The sequence below is a fragment of the Macaca thibetana genome, chromosome 13 (assembly GCF_024542745.1).
Source record: "Macaca thibetana thibetana isolate TM-01 chromosome 13, ASM2454274v1, whole genome shotgun sequence".
NCBI classification, from domain to species: domain Eukaryota; kingdom Metazoa; phylum Chordata; class Mammalia; order Primates; family Cercopithecidae; genus Macaca; species Macaca thibetana.
The window spans coordinates 92,614,687-92,633,581 of record NC_065590.1 but is presented as its reverse complement, the minus strand read 5'-3'; the positions used below and the strand labels follow the sequence as shown (position 1 = coordinate 92,633,581).

General features: G+C 44.5%; 2 protein-coding genes across 2 annotated transcripts in view; one reads left to right on the top strand and one right to left on the bottom strand.

The window, feature by feature from the left end:
- Positions 1 to 18,895, top strand: part of LRATD1 (LRAT domain containing 1) — a 912,369-nt gene that overhangs the window by 847,812 nt on the left and 45,662 nt on the right. The window lies entirely within an intron of this gene.
- Positions 8,616 to 15,202, bottom strand: LOC126933856 (protein NYNRIN-like). Its single transcript, XM_050754040.1, has 2 exons — positions 14,329 to 15,202; positions 8,616 to 10,960 (listed from the first exon to the last, which is right to left on the bottom strand). Exons 1-2 carry the CDS (start codon positions 14,627 to 14,629, stop codon positions 10,137 to 10,139), a joined length of 1,125 nt encoding a protein of 374 aa, XP_050609997.1. The 5' UTR covers positions 14,630 to 15,202; the 3' UTR covers positions 8,616 to 10,136.

Here is an 18,895-nt window from a genome sequence, read left to right as displayed (position 1 = left end):
CTCAAGCCTGCCATTCACTAGCTGTGCGGCCTTAAGGTCACTGCAATAACCAACAACCGATGTAACTCAAGGGTTTATGTATAAGAAACCAGAGACGTATTCAACGAGAGAGGGAAATAAAGTTAGGAAGCATCCTGTGAGTTGATTTCCTCCCCAGTAAAGAGAAATAGCCTCTGAATTGTCTACACTATGATTCCTAAATGATTGCTCTACAAAAATAACATATATTCACCTATCCGGAATAATATCACTTCATTGCAATAATAGCTACAGTTTATTATAAATAATTTTTAAAGCCATTCAAAAGGAAAGGATTGAAATACCCGGACAACTAGTAAAGGAGCAAACTGAAAAAAAAAATTGGTGACATTCAATGATACAATGGTTTAAAATGCATTTCATTTCAGAGCATTTCTTAGAAATATTATTCTAAAATTGAATTGTTACAGCAGCTACTTTTTCTTGTATTTGGGCCCTGAAAATAGTACATAACAAAATCTTTCTGATCACGTTTTAAACTACTGTGAGGAAAAATAAAATGGTGATTGGGGAGGGAAGTAGAAGATCAGTTGATTTTGATTCTGAGTTTTGTCCATAAAAAAAGGATTATAAACACAGGCTATACCTGTGTTTATAATCTTTCTGTCTTTCCGTTAATCTTTCTGTCTCTAGAAACAAAAATAAAGGATTCAGAGAGAGAGTTCATCTTCCTTTATCAGGAGGAAGAACTAGCTGAAAAATATACTGATTTCAGAGAATAAGATACATACTCAGCACATCTGCAGCATTGCACCCTCCTCGTTAGTATCTCCCTTCTGATACTGGAACGAACGGCTCTTGCCTTCAAGGTTGCCTGGCCTAAGGGAGGCAACAAGAGTGTAACAAATGTTCCAGAATACTGAGATTTGCTTTTTCAAAAGAAAGGAAGTTGAAAACAAAGCATCAAGACTGACATTGGAAGACACCAGCACAACCAAGTACTGGGAGCTGTTCCGGGAAGTTCTGGAATGTCTACATAGGAGAGATTTGGGGATAGCCATTTGAGTGGAAGGGATAAGGCTTGTCTGACACAATAAAAACATGTTCAGGCCAGGCACGGTGGCTCATACCTGTAATCCCAGCACTTTGGGATGCCAAGGCGGGCCTCGGTCAGGAGATCAAGACCATTCTGGCAAACGTGGTAAAACCCCATCTCTACTAAAAATACAAAAATTAGCTGGGCATGGTGGTGCATGCCTGTAATTCCAGCTACTTGAGAGGCTGGGGCAAGAGAATCACTTGAATCAGGAAATCGGAGGTTGCAGTGAGCCAAGATGGTGCCACTGCACTTCAGCCTGGCGATAGAGCTAGACTCCATCTCAAAAAACAAAAACAAAAACAAAAACAAAACAACAACAAAAATATGTTCAACTACAATTCTCAACAGTGATGTATCCTCAGAAGTGAAAATTGAGATATGTGTGTGCATGCATTGCACTATATTTTCCAAATATCCTATACTAAATCTTAAGTGTTTATAGAAGAGAAAAAGCAAATAACAATGTTATATTTCAAAAATTTATCCCAATGATATTGATGAGATTTTTATATTGATTGCTTTTTTATAGAGTGATCTGTTTTTCAATTTAATATACTCTCATCATCATCTTAGACGATAAATTAGTTTCTTGAAGACATTATTTGTTAAATAATCCCCCATCCCCAGCTCCTACTATAGCCCCTCAAAAATTGATTAGGTTACCAGGTTCACCCCCCACCCAGGAATTATTTAAACATTATTCTAAATGTGTAGGCAACACTTTGCTGTCATCTGCTTCTAATGAAGATGATGATGACGATCACAGCATTGTGGGTTAAGACTTCATAAAAGTGTATGTGTTTATAAAACTGTGGATAACGATTTAGGTCACAGCTTCGGTAGGTTGAGAGGTGTTGTAATATCATCTTTAAATTTCTGCTTGTTAGGATTTCTGTTTATCTTCTAGACATGTAAGTTTGGGGGTGAAGAAATCACCCCTCCATCCCAATTTCAAAGAACTGATAGTTAATGGTGATCAATATAACAGCATTGTTAATCTTCGAAATTGCATACAAGCCCTTGACATAGGGTTTCTCGATAAAGTTGGTTTGGAAAGTACTACCTGCGCCTGAGAATAAATGGACACTGCCCTACCCTCTTATGGTAATGGGACCTGAAGCAAAGTTTTCAGAATTTCTCACCAGTCACAAGCTAAAAATTTGCATTTGTACAGTGGGTATGTATAGTTTTATCACATTGGACAGAAAGCAGAAAAAAAATCCACTTCCCTTTTACTGAACCATGAGACAAGCAGAGAGAGAGAACCATGACCCTCAGTAACCGTAACAGTATGGGCCCAAGAAAACTACTGGAGAGAAAATCTGAAACTGCTCACAATATTCCCTACTCACAGAGAGGAGGGCAGAGTCTTCTTTGGCACAGAAAGAAAAGGTTACGTGTTTCTCCTTCCTTTCCCTCACTTTTCTTCTTTCTTAACATTTGGTCAAAGGCCAAGACTTGGGTCAGCCAGGAGTATTGCTTTACTCATTTTCTTTATGGAGAAAAAGATCATCCTTATAAAAAAGGTTCCTGCTTCTGCCTATAAGACAGACGAACAACTGCCCTTCTATGATACGGGCAGTTCAGCTGAAGAGCCAGAAGAGGACATTAATGAAATTAGCATTAAATGCTCTATCCTATACCAAAAATTCATCACCTATTTTATTTCAAATTATGCCCTGCCACATCATTAAAATATTGCTTATAAGATATACAATGAAGAGTAACATAAAAATGCCCTGAATTTGTAGGTGGATCTCCCCATTTTTACATTCTAAGGAAGGAAGTAAAATTTTTAAAAATCCTCTATGCCTCATACATTCAAGATTAAAGAACTGAAGTCAAAATTTCTTTTTTTTTTTTTTTTTTTTTTTTTGAGACAGAGTCTCGCTCTGTTCCCCAGGCTGGAGTGTAGTGGCTGAATCTCAGCTCATTGCAAGCTCCGCCTCCCGGGTTTATGCCATTCTCCTGCCTCAGCCTCCCGAGTAGCTGGGACCACAGGTGCCCGCCACCTCGCCCGGCTAGTTTTTTGTATTTTTTAGTAGAGATGGTTTCACCGTGTTAGTCAGGATGGTCTCGATCTCTTGACCTCGTGATCCACCCATCCCGGCCTCCCAAAGTGCTGGGATTACAGGCTTGAGCCACCGCGCCCGGCCCAAAATTTCTTGCTCCCTGTATTAGGCAGAATAATTGTCCTGTGTCCATGTCCTAATCTCGAATCTGTGAATATGTTACCTTATATGGCAAAGGAGAACTAAAGTTGCAGATAGAATTAAGGTTGCTAATTAGCCACCTTGAAATAGGGAGATTATCCTAGATTCTCTGTACGGGCCCAATGTAACAATAAGGGTCCTTAAAAGGGCAAGAGGAACTCGGAGCCACAGAGACAGCAGTGTGAGAAGGAATCAGCCTAGTGTTGCTGGTTCTGAAGGTATCTGAAGGGGCCATGAGCCAAGGAAGGTGGGCCACCTTTAGAAGCTGCAAAAGGCAAGAGAATGGATTCTCCCCTAAAGCCTCTAGAAGGCAAGAGCAAACCTGCCAAACTTAATGTTAACCCAATGAGACCCATTTCAGACTCACAGAACAATAAGACCACACATTCATGTTGGTTTAAGCCACCAAATCTGTGGTACAGTTTGAGTACCTCTTACTTAATATGCTTGAAACCAGAAGTGTTTCGGATTTCTTTTTTTTTTTTTTTTTTTTGAAGTATTTGCATATACATAATGAAATATGTTGGGGATTGGACCTCAGTCTAAACAAGAAATTCATTTATGTTTCATGTACACATTACCCACATAACCTGAATGTAGTTTTATACAATATTCTTACTAATTTTGTGCATAAAACACAAATTTGTTTCATGCACGGAATTCAAGTGTGGATGTTTCCACTTGTGGCCTCATGTCAGCACTCAAAAAGTCTCAGATTGTGGAGCATTTTGGATTTTGGATGTTTCAATTAGGGATGATCAACCTTTCTTACAGCAGCCTAGAAAATAATACACTCCCTACTTCCTTATTCTGCTCTTCCTCAGCCAGATGAGTGTCACTCTGATGGAGGCTGTCTTCAGCAAAAGTAGCATCTTGGTCCACTTCTGCCAAGTGGTTACAGCTTTTAGCATCTCCAAAATTGAGTTAGTAGAACTCCAAGTTTCTCATGATTTCATTTTCCGTAGCATCAGTGGGAAGTACACATAAGAGTATCACGGAGCCAAACTCATACCAGCATTGTTTAGATGTCACAAATAAATCCCCAGCTTCTGAATCACCTACTGCATGCAGAGTCAGGTTTTCAGATCCTAGCACCTAATTCGAAGAGTGACCCAGGCTCACGGTACTATCTCCAGCCACAAATGCTTAATACTGACTGAGAAAAAGGAGGAAATATTTTTGGCTTTAGTTCTGCCAGGAGGGTATTGTGTCTGTCCTGGGGTCATTATCTAAAACCAGTAAGGAGAAATCTTCTATTGAGAGGTTAATTGTGACCCCCTGATTTCTTGAAAGAAAAAATAAATCCATCTATCATACAGCCCCCCTAGGAGTAGCATTTGGGATTATCCTGACTTTTTACAAGAGTTAGACAGTTGCAGGTAGATATTCCCTCTTAGGGTCTGTCCCTCTGAAATTCCAACCCCATTTTGAGCTGTATGTTCTTTAACTCAAAACCGAATAGTGGCAGACCCTGTCTAGTGAGTCTCTCACGAGGATGTTTCCTCACATGTATAACTTTTATAAACAGTCAGCTCTCCCAACTGCCTTGCTTTCTCTATGCCATTCTTCACCCCCAGCAAGATTCCAAAGCCTGTTGTATTTTCATGTACTAGTGGCTACTGATCTTACCTCTTGCTCTTGAGTTACCTAGGCACACAAAGCTTATCTCTTAAAGGTAGTCATCCTCGTGTTCTACATCTCTCTGTTCAAAATTGCCTTTAGCAAATTCATGAACTTCCAAAAGCATGTGTACCTCCAGAGGCCAGCAAGAATCAACACGCCCCAGACCATGTGCTCTCCCTGAAAATCTTCTCGTCTCTCAGTGTTTGCATTTTTCAGGCCTTGACTAACTCGTTCTGTTTTTCTGGCAGCAAAATGTCTTTCTTTTCTCATTTTTTTTTTAAAGGGGATTTGTCTGAGTGCTCTGGTTCCCCTGTTTTCCTTTTCTTCCTTCTCAGCAGACTGAGTGAAGTTTAAAATGTTTAACCTACTTTCTAAGTTGCTTCTCTTTCTTCTTAACCACATGTGGAGCTAACCCTGTTAGCTAGATCACTCTGCTTTCCTTCCTTTCTCTTTGCTCTTGGGCCAGGCACACATGCCTCCAGCTTCTGTCTCACGGTGTCCCCAGCATGAGAGAAAGAAATTCAGTCTGTTCCAGATCTGCCAAAAATAAATGCAGCCCACAACATGGATGGTCTCTTCCCGCAGTCTACAGCAAATCTAGGCCCAGTTTAAATCTTATTGATGTTTCTTGCTGAAACTGAGAATGCAATCTTCCCTGAATCCATCAACTTCATACATTTCCTAGCCATATCCCTCATAGCACATGCCTTATCTGTTTCCCCACAAGTCACTGTGCTACCCTGAAGTATGCTCTGCTGGTATCCACCTTAACAATCTGACCATCTCATGTAATCTCCTCATGTAGCTGTCTCGGGTTTTAGGGTGGTATCTCATTTGCTCTTGTGACTGGTTCCCCACTTACTACTAAGAGAAGGTCTCTCAATGGTGCTTAAGGCAGCCTTCCTCTGGGAAAACATTCTAGTTCCCTCTCTGAGAAGATACTGCCTAATAGTTGCCAAAATTTAGGGGAGAAATATAGGCTCCATTCTAGTAACGACTAAATCATCCTCTTTATTTTTAGTTACTCCTTTGAAAGCAATTAGATACAGCAAAATCCTTTCCCATTCGTATCTGTGCGTTTCGTAAGTTCTCAGTCTTTGGGTTAAGAAAATGCCTCTCTTGCTCCATTTCAATCAACACAGATTCCTTCATTTCTTTCCCCACATTTCCACTGCTCCTCTCTGACTTGACAACGAAAACTTGTCATTTTTAAAACTAATTCTGCTCCCATTCCTGAAAACAGTCTGCTTCACACATGGGCTGTTTTAATTTTTTTTCCATTTCATAGGCTTTCAGTCTCAATGCACCAAAATGACACATTACTGATCTAGGAAGAAATCCTATTTCTTTTTATCTTCTCATTGACTAAAAATGCAACATTTCTCTGTCATTGATCTCAGCACGGATCTCTGAAACCCATACTCATGTTCAGGGCTTCTGAAGGGAACAATCTAGAACATACCTGGGAGTCATGTGGGCAGGAGTGACTCCACCTCTGGAAGCTGAATGAATGCAAGTCTCCTGGGAAAAGTTTCCTCTTCTTCTAGGATGAAATTCAAAACAAAACAGAGACAATATTTGAAAATGCTACTCTAGTACTCTGTCAAATCCCAAGTATTAACAGTCTCTGGGCCAAAACATCACACAGTAATGTTTTATAGGTGCAATTTAGCTTCATTTTTGTAACTTAAAGTCCCGGTAATATAATGTCTCCCTGTCACTGCAATGCTATGGCATCCACACACAATCTACTGCAAACTTCTCGGCCTAAGGGGTGCCAAGGTTTGGCATATCAGCTCATTTGAGCAAATATGCAGATTTTCTGTAAGGAAACTTTCTTCCTAAAGAGGACAAAAGTGGTTGATGTTCAAATACTATCACATTCCCCCTTCCTGTCTAACAATCTAGTAAATAGAAGGATGAGATGGTGAACTTGGATTTGAGATTGCTGAAATACAACATCCTAATCTATGCCTCACCCAAGTGATACAGCCGGACGCACAAGCAGGTTCACCTTGACATACACACGTGGTCTTAGACTGAAAAGTTGGAACAGGGTGTCTCTCCACAGTGTGAATAGGACCAGCTCAGATGAGCTTAATTCATTGAAAAATAAAGCAAAGAGGAACCCCCCACTGCCCTTCTTACTATTTCAAGAGACTTCCAGGTAAAGAACGCTTTGGCCTAAAAAGAAAACTCTCCAGGTGTGGCCCCTTGTTAAGCATCAGCATCTCCTGGCAACTCGTTAGAAATGCAAATTTATTGGTCTCCCAACCCAGGCCCACCAAATCAGAACCTCTGGGGGTGAGGCCCAACAGTCTTTAGTGTAACATGCCCTCCAGGTGATTCTTATGCACACCAAAATTGGAGAACAACTGGCCATAGTTATACTAATCAGGCTAGTTACTTCTGCACAAGTAAAGAGGAATGAGCAGGGGAAGAAATAAACCCACTCCAAAATGTTCTTATCATGGAGAGAAAAAGAAAAATACTCTTGTTTGGGTGAAGGAAAAGGGACAAGATGGAGGAAGGTGAACAAGATGGAGCAGTCCCTGTTGTTTCTGGGTTCTTCATCACAGATTTTCCCGCGCCCAGGAAAAGAACCAAATCAACTGAGCATGCGCAGAATGACGTCAAGCCGGGGACACCGAAATTCAAGAAGCCACTCCTACACAAACGCCCCAAACTCCTCCCGTTCCAGCTCCCAGGCATAAAAGTCTGCCGCTGGCAGGAGGCCGCGTGACTTCTTCGGCCCCCGCATTTGTGGACCGGAGAACATCACCCCAGAGCGCCAGCACGACTTCCCTGGCCCCCCACACCTGAGGACCAGAGAACCTTGTCCGAGAGTGTATGCATATTTGCAATAAAAGACTGCCACTTTCTTATGTACTTTGGCCTCATGTTTAATTACTTAGCTCTCCTAAATTAAGTTACATTAAATTAAATTAAAACAACTCTTAGCTACATTCTGAATATCAGATCTTCTCCTTTCTATTAGATGATCTTGGAGCAACATAAATGTATGAGAAACTTGTTATGCCCAGACCGTTTATTCCCCGAAGAAGACCACCAGAGTCCAGAGTCAAAGCTAAGCAGCAAGGATCTTTATTACAGGTTCGAACCTGGAACTCTCCCTCGCTCATGAAACGAGACGGGCAGGAGAGCTCCCCCACTCAGCTCCGAACAATGTTATATAGTCTAAGAAAAGTGGGCATAGAGTTATTATACAAATCAGATATATGATTGGCTAGTGTTTGAACAAGGCGATTTGGCTAACTATGATTGGTTCCTGCCATTTCTGATATTTTGGTTCAAACTTTGAGGCGGGAGAGCAGGTTTATGGCAGCAAGAGTTTATCTTACTTAAACACGTCTTGTGACCTTGCCTCAGAACTTACAAAATCTCTGGTATGTGCAAAACAAAATCTCTGGTACGTGCAGAAAACCAGGTACTCACAGAACTTACGAAATCTCTGGTATGTGCAAAGATTAGAGAGCAGAACAAGGGTGTAGCGGGTGGGGGGGGGCGGGTACACATCTATCTTTGTGTCCTTTCATTCCCCCCTTCTCATAAGTAACTGGATGTCCAATCTTGGATTTCCAGAGTCTTATAATATAGCCTCACTTTCTGGGTGCAGGAGAGGCTAGTGATGGCTACGGAGGACCATTAGTTGGATGGTATCAAACCTTTCTCTGACAAATTGTAAAATTTTATTTACCACACAGGGGCCTATAGTGAATAGAAGTAGTAAAGACATTAGGGGGCCTAAAAGGGGTGCCAGAAGGGAAAACATTGAAGAGCTCCACCAATTGTTAGCGGCTGTAGTGAATTGTTGCTTTTTCATTTCTAAGCTTAGTTCGTGTAGGCGTTGGACTCTTTCCTCAACTAACCCTGACTCATTTATATAGAAACAGCATTCTTCTTTGAGGAACATACAGGTACCTCCTTTCTCAGCCGTGAGTAAGTCTAAGGCTCTGTGGTTTTGAAGGGTGACCTGTGCTAGGGAGGTCAGCTGCCGCTGAAGGGAGGCTAGGGAATAGGCGGAGTCTTCCATAGCAACAGAGAATTGTTGTAACAGCTTGTCGTTTTCTATCATGGAGTGTTGTAGGGCCCCTCCTGCTAACCCCGCTGCGACGACAGAGGTGGTTAAGGATATTCCGGCAATTAGTGGTAGAAAAACTGCTCGTCTATGTCGCGCAGTTTTAGTTGGGGCGGTCCCTGCCCAGCCTATGAACTCTGCTGGGGTTAGCAGTGTCAGTCGGGGAACTAGGGTAACAGGGATACACAACTGTCCGTCAGAGATGCTTTTGGACAGAGTTTTTAACAGAGTCATATTACACCAGAAGAACACACCAGGGGGAGCATATATGGGACTATTAGGGTATGTAGCCGATTGGTTACAGAGGCTGTTGCTAAATGCCAAATAACAATAGGGGTATTTCTCTTGGTATGGGTCACGGTACAGGGCCACATCGGGTATCGTGACTATCGATGAGTTAAAACCTGTATAGTTTGTGGGAGGGGAGGATAGAGGAACAGCCGTTAATGGTGGTCTTCCTAGGGTTGCACACATAAAGCAAGAGGACAGGTCGCCTAAACCAGTGAGGTTGGCGAATGCTAGCCCTTCCCGTAATAGAGTTAGCCAGGAGAAGGGCTGCAAGTTTTGTGATAGCTTGGTTTCTTGCCTGTGGATTTGTGTGTGGATTAAGGGTTGAATCTGGACTAGACTTCTCCACAGATATAAATGGCTACTGGGCCAGGTACTAGTTGATGAGTAATATACTCCCCCATGTTGTGGGGTTGTCCACCGAGAGTCCCATGGGTCTCTAATTATCCAAGTGTAAGTGACGGGAGACTCAGTTTTGTAAAAATACCACCCTTGTCGTTCTCTCCAGTATCGGACAGAGTGCGTCTTACAGTAGCTATATGGGCAACCTGCACTCTGGTGCCACCAATAATTTTTACAATTATATTCAGTTTGATCATATTCAAAACAGATCATGGGTATTGCTGGTTGGGCAATCTGGAACCTAGTGAAATTGAGGTAAACTATAGTATTACACCCTGAGGGGGGGCAGTCTGCGCTAGCTAGCAGTTTACCCGCTTGGGGGGTTTCCCCGGGGTGAGTTTTGTTCTCATAGAGCCAGAACCTCCAGACATAGGGATTAGACGGCGCAGCAGTGAGGAGAGTCAGATGCATAAGGCATAAAAGCATAGGTAAGCTAGACATGGTTACGGCTATGGGGATGACGGCGCAGGGTTAGCTTTAAGGGATTGTTCTTAGCTTTGTCTACAGTCCATGTAACCGGTGCTCCAGACGGCTCGAGAAGGTCGGATGTTGGGTCCACTGGTTTGACGTGTGTGTAGTGGATCCACGAAGCGATGCCTTCTACTTTGAGAGCGGTGGGAGTAGTCAGGAGTACTTGCAGTGGTCCTTTCCACCTGGGTTGAAGAGTTTCTTGCCGGTGGCGCTTGACTAGGACCCAGTCTCCCGGCTGGAACGGATGAGGCGTCGGCGGAGGTCCTGCCTCGTACAGTTCTCGTAGTCTGGGCCAAATTTCCTGGTGAATTTTCTGTAAGGCTTGTAAGGAGAACAGGAGCTCAGAGACATTTTCAGTTTCAGGTTTGAGTAAGTCATCTTTTAGACTGGGGACCAGGGGTGGGGGTCTGCCATACATGATTTCATATGGTGTGAGGCCTAGTCTGTAAGGGGTATTTCGGGCCCGGAACAGAGCGTAGGGGAGAAGTACTACCCAATTAGCGCCAGTCTCCATGGTCAATTTAGTTAAGGTCTCCTTCAGAGTCCGATTCATCCTTTCTACCTGTCCTGAGCTTTGGGGCCTATAAGCACAATGTAATTTCCAATTTGCCCCCAGAATGGAAGCCAAATCCTGACTTACCTTAGCAACGAAGGCTGGTCCATTGTCTGACCCTATTTGGATGGGAAAGCCATACCTGGGGAGGATTTCTTCCAATATTTTCTTTGCTACAACCTGAGCAGTTTCTCTCTTAGTTGGGAACGCTTCTGTCCATCCTGAAAAAGTATCTACAAAGACAAGTAAGTACTGATACCCATATTTTCCAGGCTTTATCTCAGTAAAGTCTATTTCCCAATAGATACCAGGCCTAGTTCCTCTACACCTAATTCCTGCGGTGGTCTGGGTTTGGGGGCAAGCGTTGTTTAGTTGGCAGGCTTTGCAATTTGTTGTGACATCGCTGGCCAGTTCAGCTATGCGCCTGATTCTAAACTTGGCGTGCCTGATTAAGTCCATCATTCACCGGGCACCCAGGTGGGTTGTCCGGTGGATATGTTCCAACACCTGCTGTCCTAATTTTTCTGGTAGGATGGTTTGGTCATTTATATCAGTCCACCACCCATTTTTAACCTGTTTTAGGGGAAGCGTGTTCATCCATTCGCGATCCTGTTCGGTATAGTCGGGAAAACATGGCAAATTTCGCGGGCCAGGATCGGGGAGCTGGAGCGCGAGGAGCTGACTGGGAGCTTTTGCTATGCTCCTTGCGGTTTGGTCGGCTAAGAAGTTGCCTCGAGCAATTGGCGTAGTTGGTTTCTGATGCCCAGGGCAATGTACAATAGCCAATTTCTTTGGTTTCCACAAAGCAGTTAATAGAGCTAGGATCTCTTGCTTGTTTTTTATTTCTTTGCCTTCGGCTGTTAATAGTCCCCTTTCTCTGTAGAAGGCCCCATGTATGTGCGCAGTAGCGAAAGCATAGCGGCTATCCGTGTATACTGTTAGTTTTTTCTCTGCCCCTAGGGTGAGGGCCTGTGTGAGGGCTATCAGTTCGGCTCTTTGGGCCGATGTCCCTGGAGGCAAGGGTTCCGCCCAGATTACCTCAGTCTCTGACGTTACAGCCGCTCCTGCATACCGCTGGCCTTGGTGGACGTAGCTGCTGCCATCAGTGAACCAGGTGAGTTCTGTGTCGGGGAGCGGACGATCTTGCAGGTCCTCCCGCACCCCATGCACCTGAGCCAGTATCTCAGTGCACTCATGGGACGGGGCGTCCAAGTCTGGATTTGGCAGCAGTGAAGCAGGGTTTAAAGAGGTTGGGGGCAGAAAAGTTATTCTGAGGGGGTTTAACAGCAGTCCTTGATAGTGGGTGAGCCGGGCGTTACTCATCCATCGGTCCGGCGGCTGCCGGAGGACGCCTTCAATGGCATGCGGGGTTATAACGCGTAACTCTTGCCCCATGATAAGTTTATCAGCGTCTCGGACCATTAGGGCGGTCGCCGCGATTATCCGGAGGCAGGGTGGCCAGCCAGCAGCCACTGAATCTAATTTTTTTGACAAATAGGCAACTGGCCTCTGCCAGGGGCCTAGGTACTGTGTTAACACGGCTTTTGCAACACCCTTACTTTCATCCACGTATAAGTGGAGGGGCTTGGAGACATCAGGGAGCCCCAGCGCGGGGGCTGATAACAAAGGCAGTTTTGATTTGCTGAAAGGCCAGCTCAGCCTCTTCCGTCCAATTGAAGGGCTGCCGTTCCTTTGTTGCCTGGTATAGGGGCTTGGCTAACTCAGCAAATCCGGGTATCCATAACCTACAGAACCCTGCCGACCCCAGGAATTCTCTCACTTGCCGTGTTGACTGGGGTCTAGGGATGCGTAGGACTGTTTCCTTTCGGGCTTTGGTTAGCCAGCGTTGCCCCCCTTTTAATAGGTACCCCAGATAAGTTACCTCCGACTTGCAGATCTGAGCCTTCGTTGCTGAGGCTCGGTAGCCTAGCTCCCCCAGAGTCTTCAGGAGGTCCTCAGTCCCTTGAACACAAGTTTCCGGGGACCTGGCCGCTATTAAGAGATCATCAACATATTGCAAAAGAGTTATTTCAGGGTGTTGCCGCCGGTACTCACCCAGATCTTCATGAAGGGCTTCATCGAACAGGGTTGGCGAGTTCTTGAACCCTTGTGGCAGTCTGGTCCATGTTAGCTGACCGTTGATGCCCCTCTCAGGATCCGTCCATTGAAATGCAAAGAGTTCTTGACTTTTGGGAGCCAGAGGAAGGCTGAAGAAAGTGTCTTTTAGATCAAGAACGGTATACCACTGTTTTTTGGGATGTAAGGCACTCAGAAGGGTGTATGGATTGGGCACAGTGGGATGTATGTCCATGACCCTTTTATTAACTTCTCTTAAATCCTGTACTGGCCTGTAGTCCGTACTGTTGGGTTTACGAACAGGTAACAGTGGAGTATTCCAGGATGAGTGGCAAGCCCGTAGGACTCCCTGGTCTAGGAGTCGGCGGATATGGGGCGTAATTCCTTCTCTTGCCTCCAGGGGCATAGGATATTGCCGAACCCGAACCGGGTCCGTCCCTGGCTTAACTTCCACAAATATGGCAGGTCGATGTTTAGCTAGACCCAAGCCCCCAGTTTCTGCCCACGCTTCAGGGAAACGCTGGAGCCAAGAGTCAATTCCCTGATCGGGGGGCTTTTGCTCTTGATGGAGTCGGTACTCATCTTCTAAGGTGACAGTCAGGATAGATATTGGCCTGTTTTGGGAATCAGTTATCTTGGGCCCTTCTGGCTCAAAGTGGATTTGGGCCCCCATCTTTGTCAGCAAGTCTCTCCCTAGTAGAGGGCAGGGGCTCTCTGGGATAACTAGGAAGGAATGGGAGACTTTTCCTGTTCCTAAGTCTACAGTCCTCTGGGTTGTCCAGGGGTATTTTTTGATGCCTGTGGCCCCGTGCACCCAGGATGTTTTCTTAGACATTTTTCCAATTGGTTTGGTTAGGACTGAGCGTTCCGCCCCAGTATCGACCAAGAAGCGAACTGGGGACCCCTCCACTTGCAAAGTTACCCTGGGTTCGGGGAGGGGGTCCGAACCCCGTCCTCCCTAGTCAGAGTCCTGGGTAACGAGTACGGAGGTAGGGTTAGCTGGTCTCCGTTTCTTTGGGCAGTCTTTAATCCAGTGGCCACATTCCTTGCAATAAGCACAATGATCTTTTTCTAATCCTTGCCCAGGGCCTTGCTTTTTCTGCTTTCTGTTTTGGCCATTTCCTGCCTGGGGGGGGAGCTGCTACTAAGACTTTGGTCATTTCTTTGGTTGCCTTGAACTGTTTTTCTTCTGGAGTATCCCTATTATTATAAACTCGCTGGGCCATCTGAAGGAGGTCCTGAATCTGCTTTCCCTCTAAACCTTCTAATTTCTGGAGTTTTCTTTTAATATCTGGTGTTGCCTGGTTTACAAAGGACATTACTACCGCTGCCTGATTTTCCGGTGCTTCCGGGTCCATAGGGGTAAACTGTCTGAAGGCTTCCATTAATCTCTCTAAATACACAGCGGGGCTTTCTGTCTTACCTTGTAACACAGAATATACTTTAGCCAAATTGGTGGGCTTGCGAGCTGCAGCCCGGAGACCCGCCATTAGAGTCTGGCGATAAATGAGCAGTCGTCCCCTACCTTCTGCCGTGTTGTAGTCCCATCTGGGCCGGGTCAAAGGGAAAGCCGCATTAATGAGGTCAGGATTTGCAGTTGGCTGGCCGTCATCTCCTGGAACCAGTTTTCTGGCCTCAACTTGGATTCTTTCCCGCTCCTCCGTTGTGAACAGGATTCGGAGGAGCTGTTGACAGTCATCCCAGGTCGGCTGGTGAGTAAACATGACACTGTCTAACAACAAGGTTAGATCTTTGGGATTATCTGAGAACCGAGCATTTTGGGACTTCCAATTGTATAAATCACTGGTGGAAAAAGGCCAATACATGAGACGGGAGAGCCCGGTATCATCGAGCGATCCTATTTCTCTGAGAGGCAGGGCTACAGTGGAGTCAGGGGGTCGGGAAGCTTGGTCCCGCTGTACGCGGCCTCGCGTTCGGCCGGCCGGCCCCCCCAGGTTACTTTTGCTCTCGGCTGCTTCTGCTTCTCGGTTTCCCTCTACGGAAGCACCACCCTGGGGGACTGGGTCCTGCGGGATAAGGTGCGGATATGGTGGGGGAAATGTGGGTTCTAACGTTAGGGGGTCCTGGCTGTCTGGCAGCACAGGGGCCGAGGGAGCAGAGGGAGTCTTTTGTCTTGTAGGTCGCGTTACTAGGACTTTGCAGGGCTCAGGGATGAATGGAGTTATCCAGGGTGGTGGGTTTTCCACAAGATCCTGCCACACTAGAATATAAGGAATTTGATCAGGATGTCCTGACTGCCCTGGCAGGAAAATCTTAGTTTTTACCTTAGTAATAATAGAGAGACAGAAAGTTCCTTCGGAGGGCCACCCTACGCCGAAAGACGGCCACTCCGAACGGCAGAAAGTAACTAGCTTTCCCTTCTTTAGTTCTACGCTGAAGTTACGCCCCCGAGCCTTCACATCCTTAAAATTGGTAACAAGGAGTGAGAGCGGCGTGCTCTGGTTGTTGCCCATCTTTGGACTGCTCCTACAAAGAGAAGGGGGGACGAAAATGAGTGTGAAGCAGAGGGGAGTATCCGACAGGTCCGGTCCTGGAAGGGGAAGAAAAGGTTTTATGTTTCGTTTTGGGCTTACACTTAACACTTAACAATAACGGACAGACAGTAATAACGATGAGCATTCGCGAGCGCGTGTCGGACTTCCGACCTGAGTCAGACGGGGCAACCAAGGATGGAGGCCCCCAGATGGGCACTGGGGAACGTCTCCCACCAGTCCCGAGTGGCTGTCTTCTAGCGCGTCCGCCAAGACCGTGCCACTTACAGAACAGACCAATACAGATTACAGATTACGGATTTCGCGAAATTTCAGGGAGACAGACAGAGACAAAGACAGAGACAGTGACAAAGCCGGCTTACCTACAGATTAAGATCCGTTGACTTGGGGGTCTGGTGGGCTTGGGGGAAATCCCGGACGAGCCCCCATTTGTTATGCCCAGACCATTTATTCCCCGAAGAAGACCACCAGAGTCCAGAGTCAAAGCTAAGCAGCAAGGATCTTTATTACAGGTTCGAACCTGGAACTCTCCCTCGCTCATGAAACGAGACGGGCAGGAGAGCTCCCCCACTCAGCTCCGAACAATGTTATACAGTCTAAGAAAAGTGGGCATAGAGTTATTATACAAATCAGATATATGATTGGCTAGTGTTTGAACAAGGCAACTTGGCTAACTATGATTGGTTCCTGCCATTTCTGATATTTTGGTTCAAACTTTGAGGCGGGAGAGCAGGTTTATGGCAGCAAGAGTTTATCTTACTTAAACACGTCTTGTGACCTTGCCTCAGAACTTACAAAATCTCTGGTATGTGCAAAACAAAATCTCTGGTACGTGCAGAAAACCAGGTACTCATAGAACTTACGAAATCTCTGGTATGTGCAAAGATTAGAGAGCAGAACAAGGGTGTAGCGGGTGGGGGGCGGGTACACATCTATCTTTGTGTCCTTTCAAACTCATTTAGAAACAACCTTAATGATCGAATCAATCTTTTCACTATTGTGCAGTGTCCCCATTGCTCCTAGGATTATTTTCCTAAAAATCAAATCAGGCATTCCATCTTACTCAAAGATTGTGGTGAGTTCCCTATTTCCTATGGGGTAAAGTCTAAACTATCTATAGGAAGAAAAAAGACCAGTCACAAGCTTGCCCCAAAACATCTTGACCTAATTTAAACGCATCTTTCATTGTATACCTCAAATGAAATAAGCGACTTTGAATAAAGAAGCAAAAGAAGGAAAGAATCTTCACCCTCGACAGCAGTTTCTTGTATCAGAAGCCCCCAGAAGCAGATTAGCAATGCAGAGGCTCAGGTCCATCCCCAAAGATTCAGCTACAGAAGCTCTGGAATTGGCCTGCGTATCTACATCTTGTCAACGGCCTCAAGTGAGTCAGCTGTAGGTGTCTGTAGATCACCTGTTGAAAAATCTTGCTATCCATATTTAATAACTGTGATGTCTGCCATACACTAGACTTTAAGCAAGTGCCTATTAACAGAGTGATGCCACAGTAATCGTTTCCACTTTGGGATATTTCCTTTTTATAAAACACTGTAACCTCCCTCTTCAAACTATTCTGACATCTCACAACATGCAAATAATATTTTTTACACATCTAAAACATACAGTGAGGACAAATAGAATCCATAGCCCTTTTTACTGTGGTGTCTAGTACTTAATGTTTGGGTGAGGGAAAAGGGACAAGATGGAGGAAGGTGAACAAGATGGAGCAGTCCCTGTTGTTTCCGGGTTCTTCATCACAGATTTTCCCACGCCCGGGGGAAGAACCAAATCAACTGAGCATGCGCAGAATGACGTCAAGCCGGGGACAGTAAAATTCAAGAAGCCACTCCTACACAAACGACCCAAACTCCTCCCCTTCCAGCTCCCAGGCATAAAAGTCTGCTGCCGGCCGGAGCCAGTGTGACTTCTTCGGCCCCCCACATTCGTGGACCGGAGAACATCACCCCAGAGCGCCGGCGGGACTTCCCTGGCCCCCCACACCTGAGGACCAGAGAACTTCGCCTGAGAGTGTGTGCATATTTGCAATAAAAGACTGCCACTTTCTTATGTACTTTGGCCTCATGTTTAATTATTTAGCCCTCCTAAATTAAATTAAATTAAACAAAACACTTAAATGCCTTAAAACTTGAAAGGGAAGGACTCCAGAGATGGCACACCATTGTACCTGAAGGAACAAAGTCAGTAGAATTCCAGATGCATCGATAAATCTGCTTTCATTAATGTCTTTATTTGGGCTCCTTTCCCAAGGAGGGCTTCCATGTCTAACTTTAGATAGCTATTCATAGCTGTTCTGTCAAAGCACAGCAGAGATCACTCCTTCTCTTAATTTTGCCATTAACTTTTTTTTTGTTCCTCTGCAGAGTCTCAGAACAAATACATTCTGTTTGCATGAATAATGCATCATGTTTCCAGGTACAAAGGAGAAGTCTAAGTCTGCACAGCTGTAAAAGGAAACTTCATCTTTTTCCAATGTTTTAGCATCAAAGGGCTTGGGATTCATTGGAAAAAAGAAATTGTAATTGTTGTTAATCTTTTGAAATTATTTTCCTTCCACACTCAGCATTTTAAATCAACCAAACATATACTTTTTCTTTTTCTTTTTCTTTTTTTTATCAAGGATTAAAAGTCAGAAGGCTAGATCCTAGTTTTGGGTTTGCTACTAGCTGCTGCATGACTTTGAGCAAAATATTTGACCCCTCTGAGACTTAGTTTTCCTATCAGCAAAATGGGCCAAATGTGGCTGAGAACTAGGTGGTTTCTAAAATCCTTTTGCTCTACATAGTGAAGAAAGAAGACATCAACTGCTATGTTCAAATCCAGATTGTCTGAAGCAGGTCTTATTCTAACGTGGATGATCTTACTCCTAGATACTTCACTACTTAGACAAAAATTTCAGGCTGAGACACTTGCACATACAAGATGTTAGGAGCTGAAGAAAATAAATTTTAATAGAATCAGAACAACTTAATTGCCTGAGTAAAGAATTGCCATAGTCCTTGCTGGTGTCTAGACATTTTTTATCCTCTCCCAAATTTATCTGTTGAAATCTAATCCTAATGTGATAGTATTAAGAGATAAAATTTCTGGGATCAGTGCCCTTATTTAAAAAAAAAAAGAAAAAAGAATAAAAAGGCTTCAGAGAACTTACCCCTTGGGAAGATAGTAAGGAGATGCCATCTATGAACCAGGAAATGGGCACCTGCCAGACATTAAATCTGCTGGCACCTCGATCTTGAAATTCCCAGCCTCCAGAATTGTGAGCAATAAATCTGTTTCTTATAAGGCATCCCAGTTACAGTATTTGTTATAGCAGCCCAAACAGAATAAGTTCTTAAGCTTCTCTCATCTTCATTTCAAGAGAGAATGTTGAGGCTTATCTTGGATCTGGAAACTGTTAACCTGGGATAAAAATGTAACCATGAATTAAAAAACCCTGAAGTCAGTGGTTGCTGACCAAATGTAGGAATTTGGCTCTTTGTTTATGCTATTAATGGCAGATTGGAAGACAGTGTGCAGAAACTGTTTCACTTTAGTTTTCCAGGTTCATCTAATATAGGT

Bases quoted from the DNA above. Each gene is read 5' to 3' on its own strand.
- LOC126933856 (XM_050754040.1), bottom strand. From the start codon at position 14,629: ATGTATTGGCCTTTTTCCACCAGTGATTTATACAATTGGAAGTCCCAA. The intron at 10,961-14,328 runs GTAGGGGACGAC...TTGTCTTTGTAG, and splicing joins GGACTACAACACGGCAGAAG to ATACTTTTTCAGGATGGACA.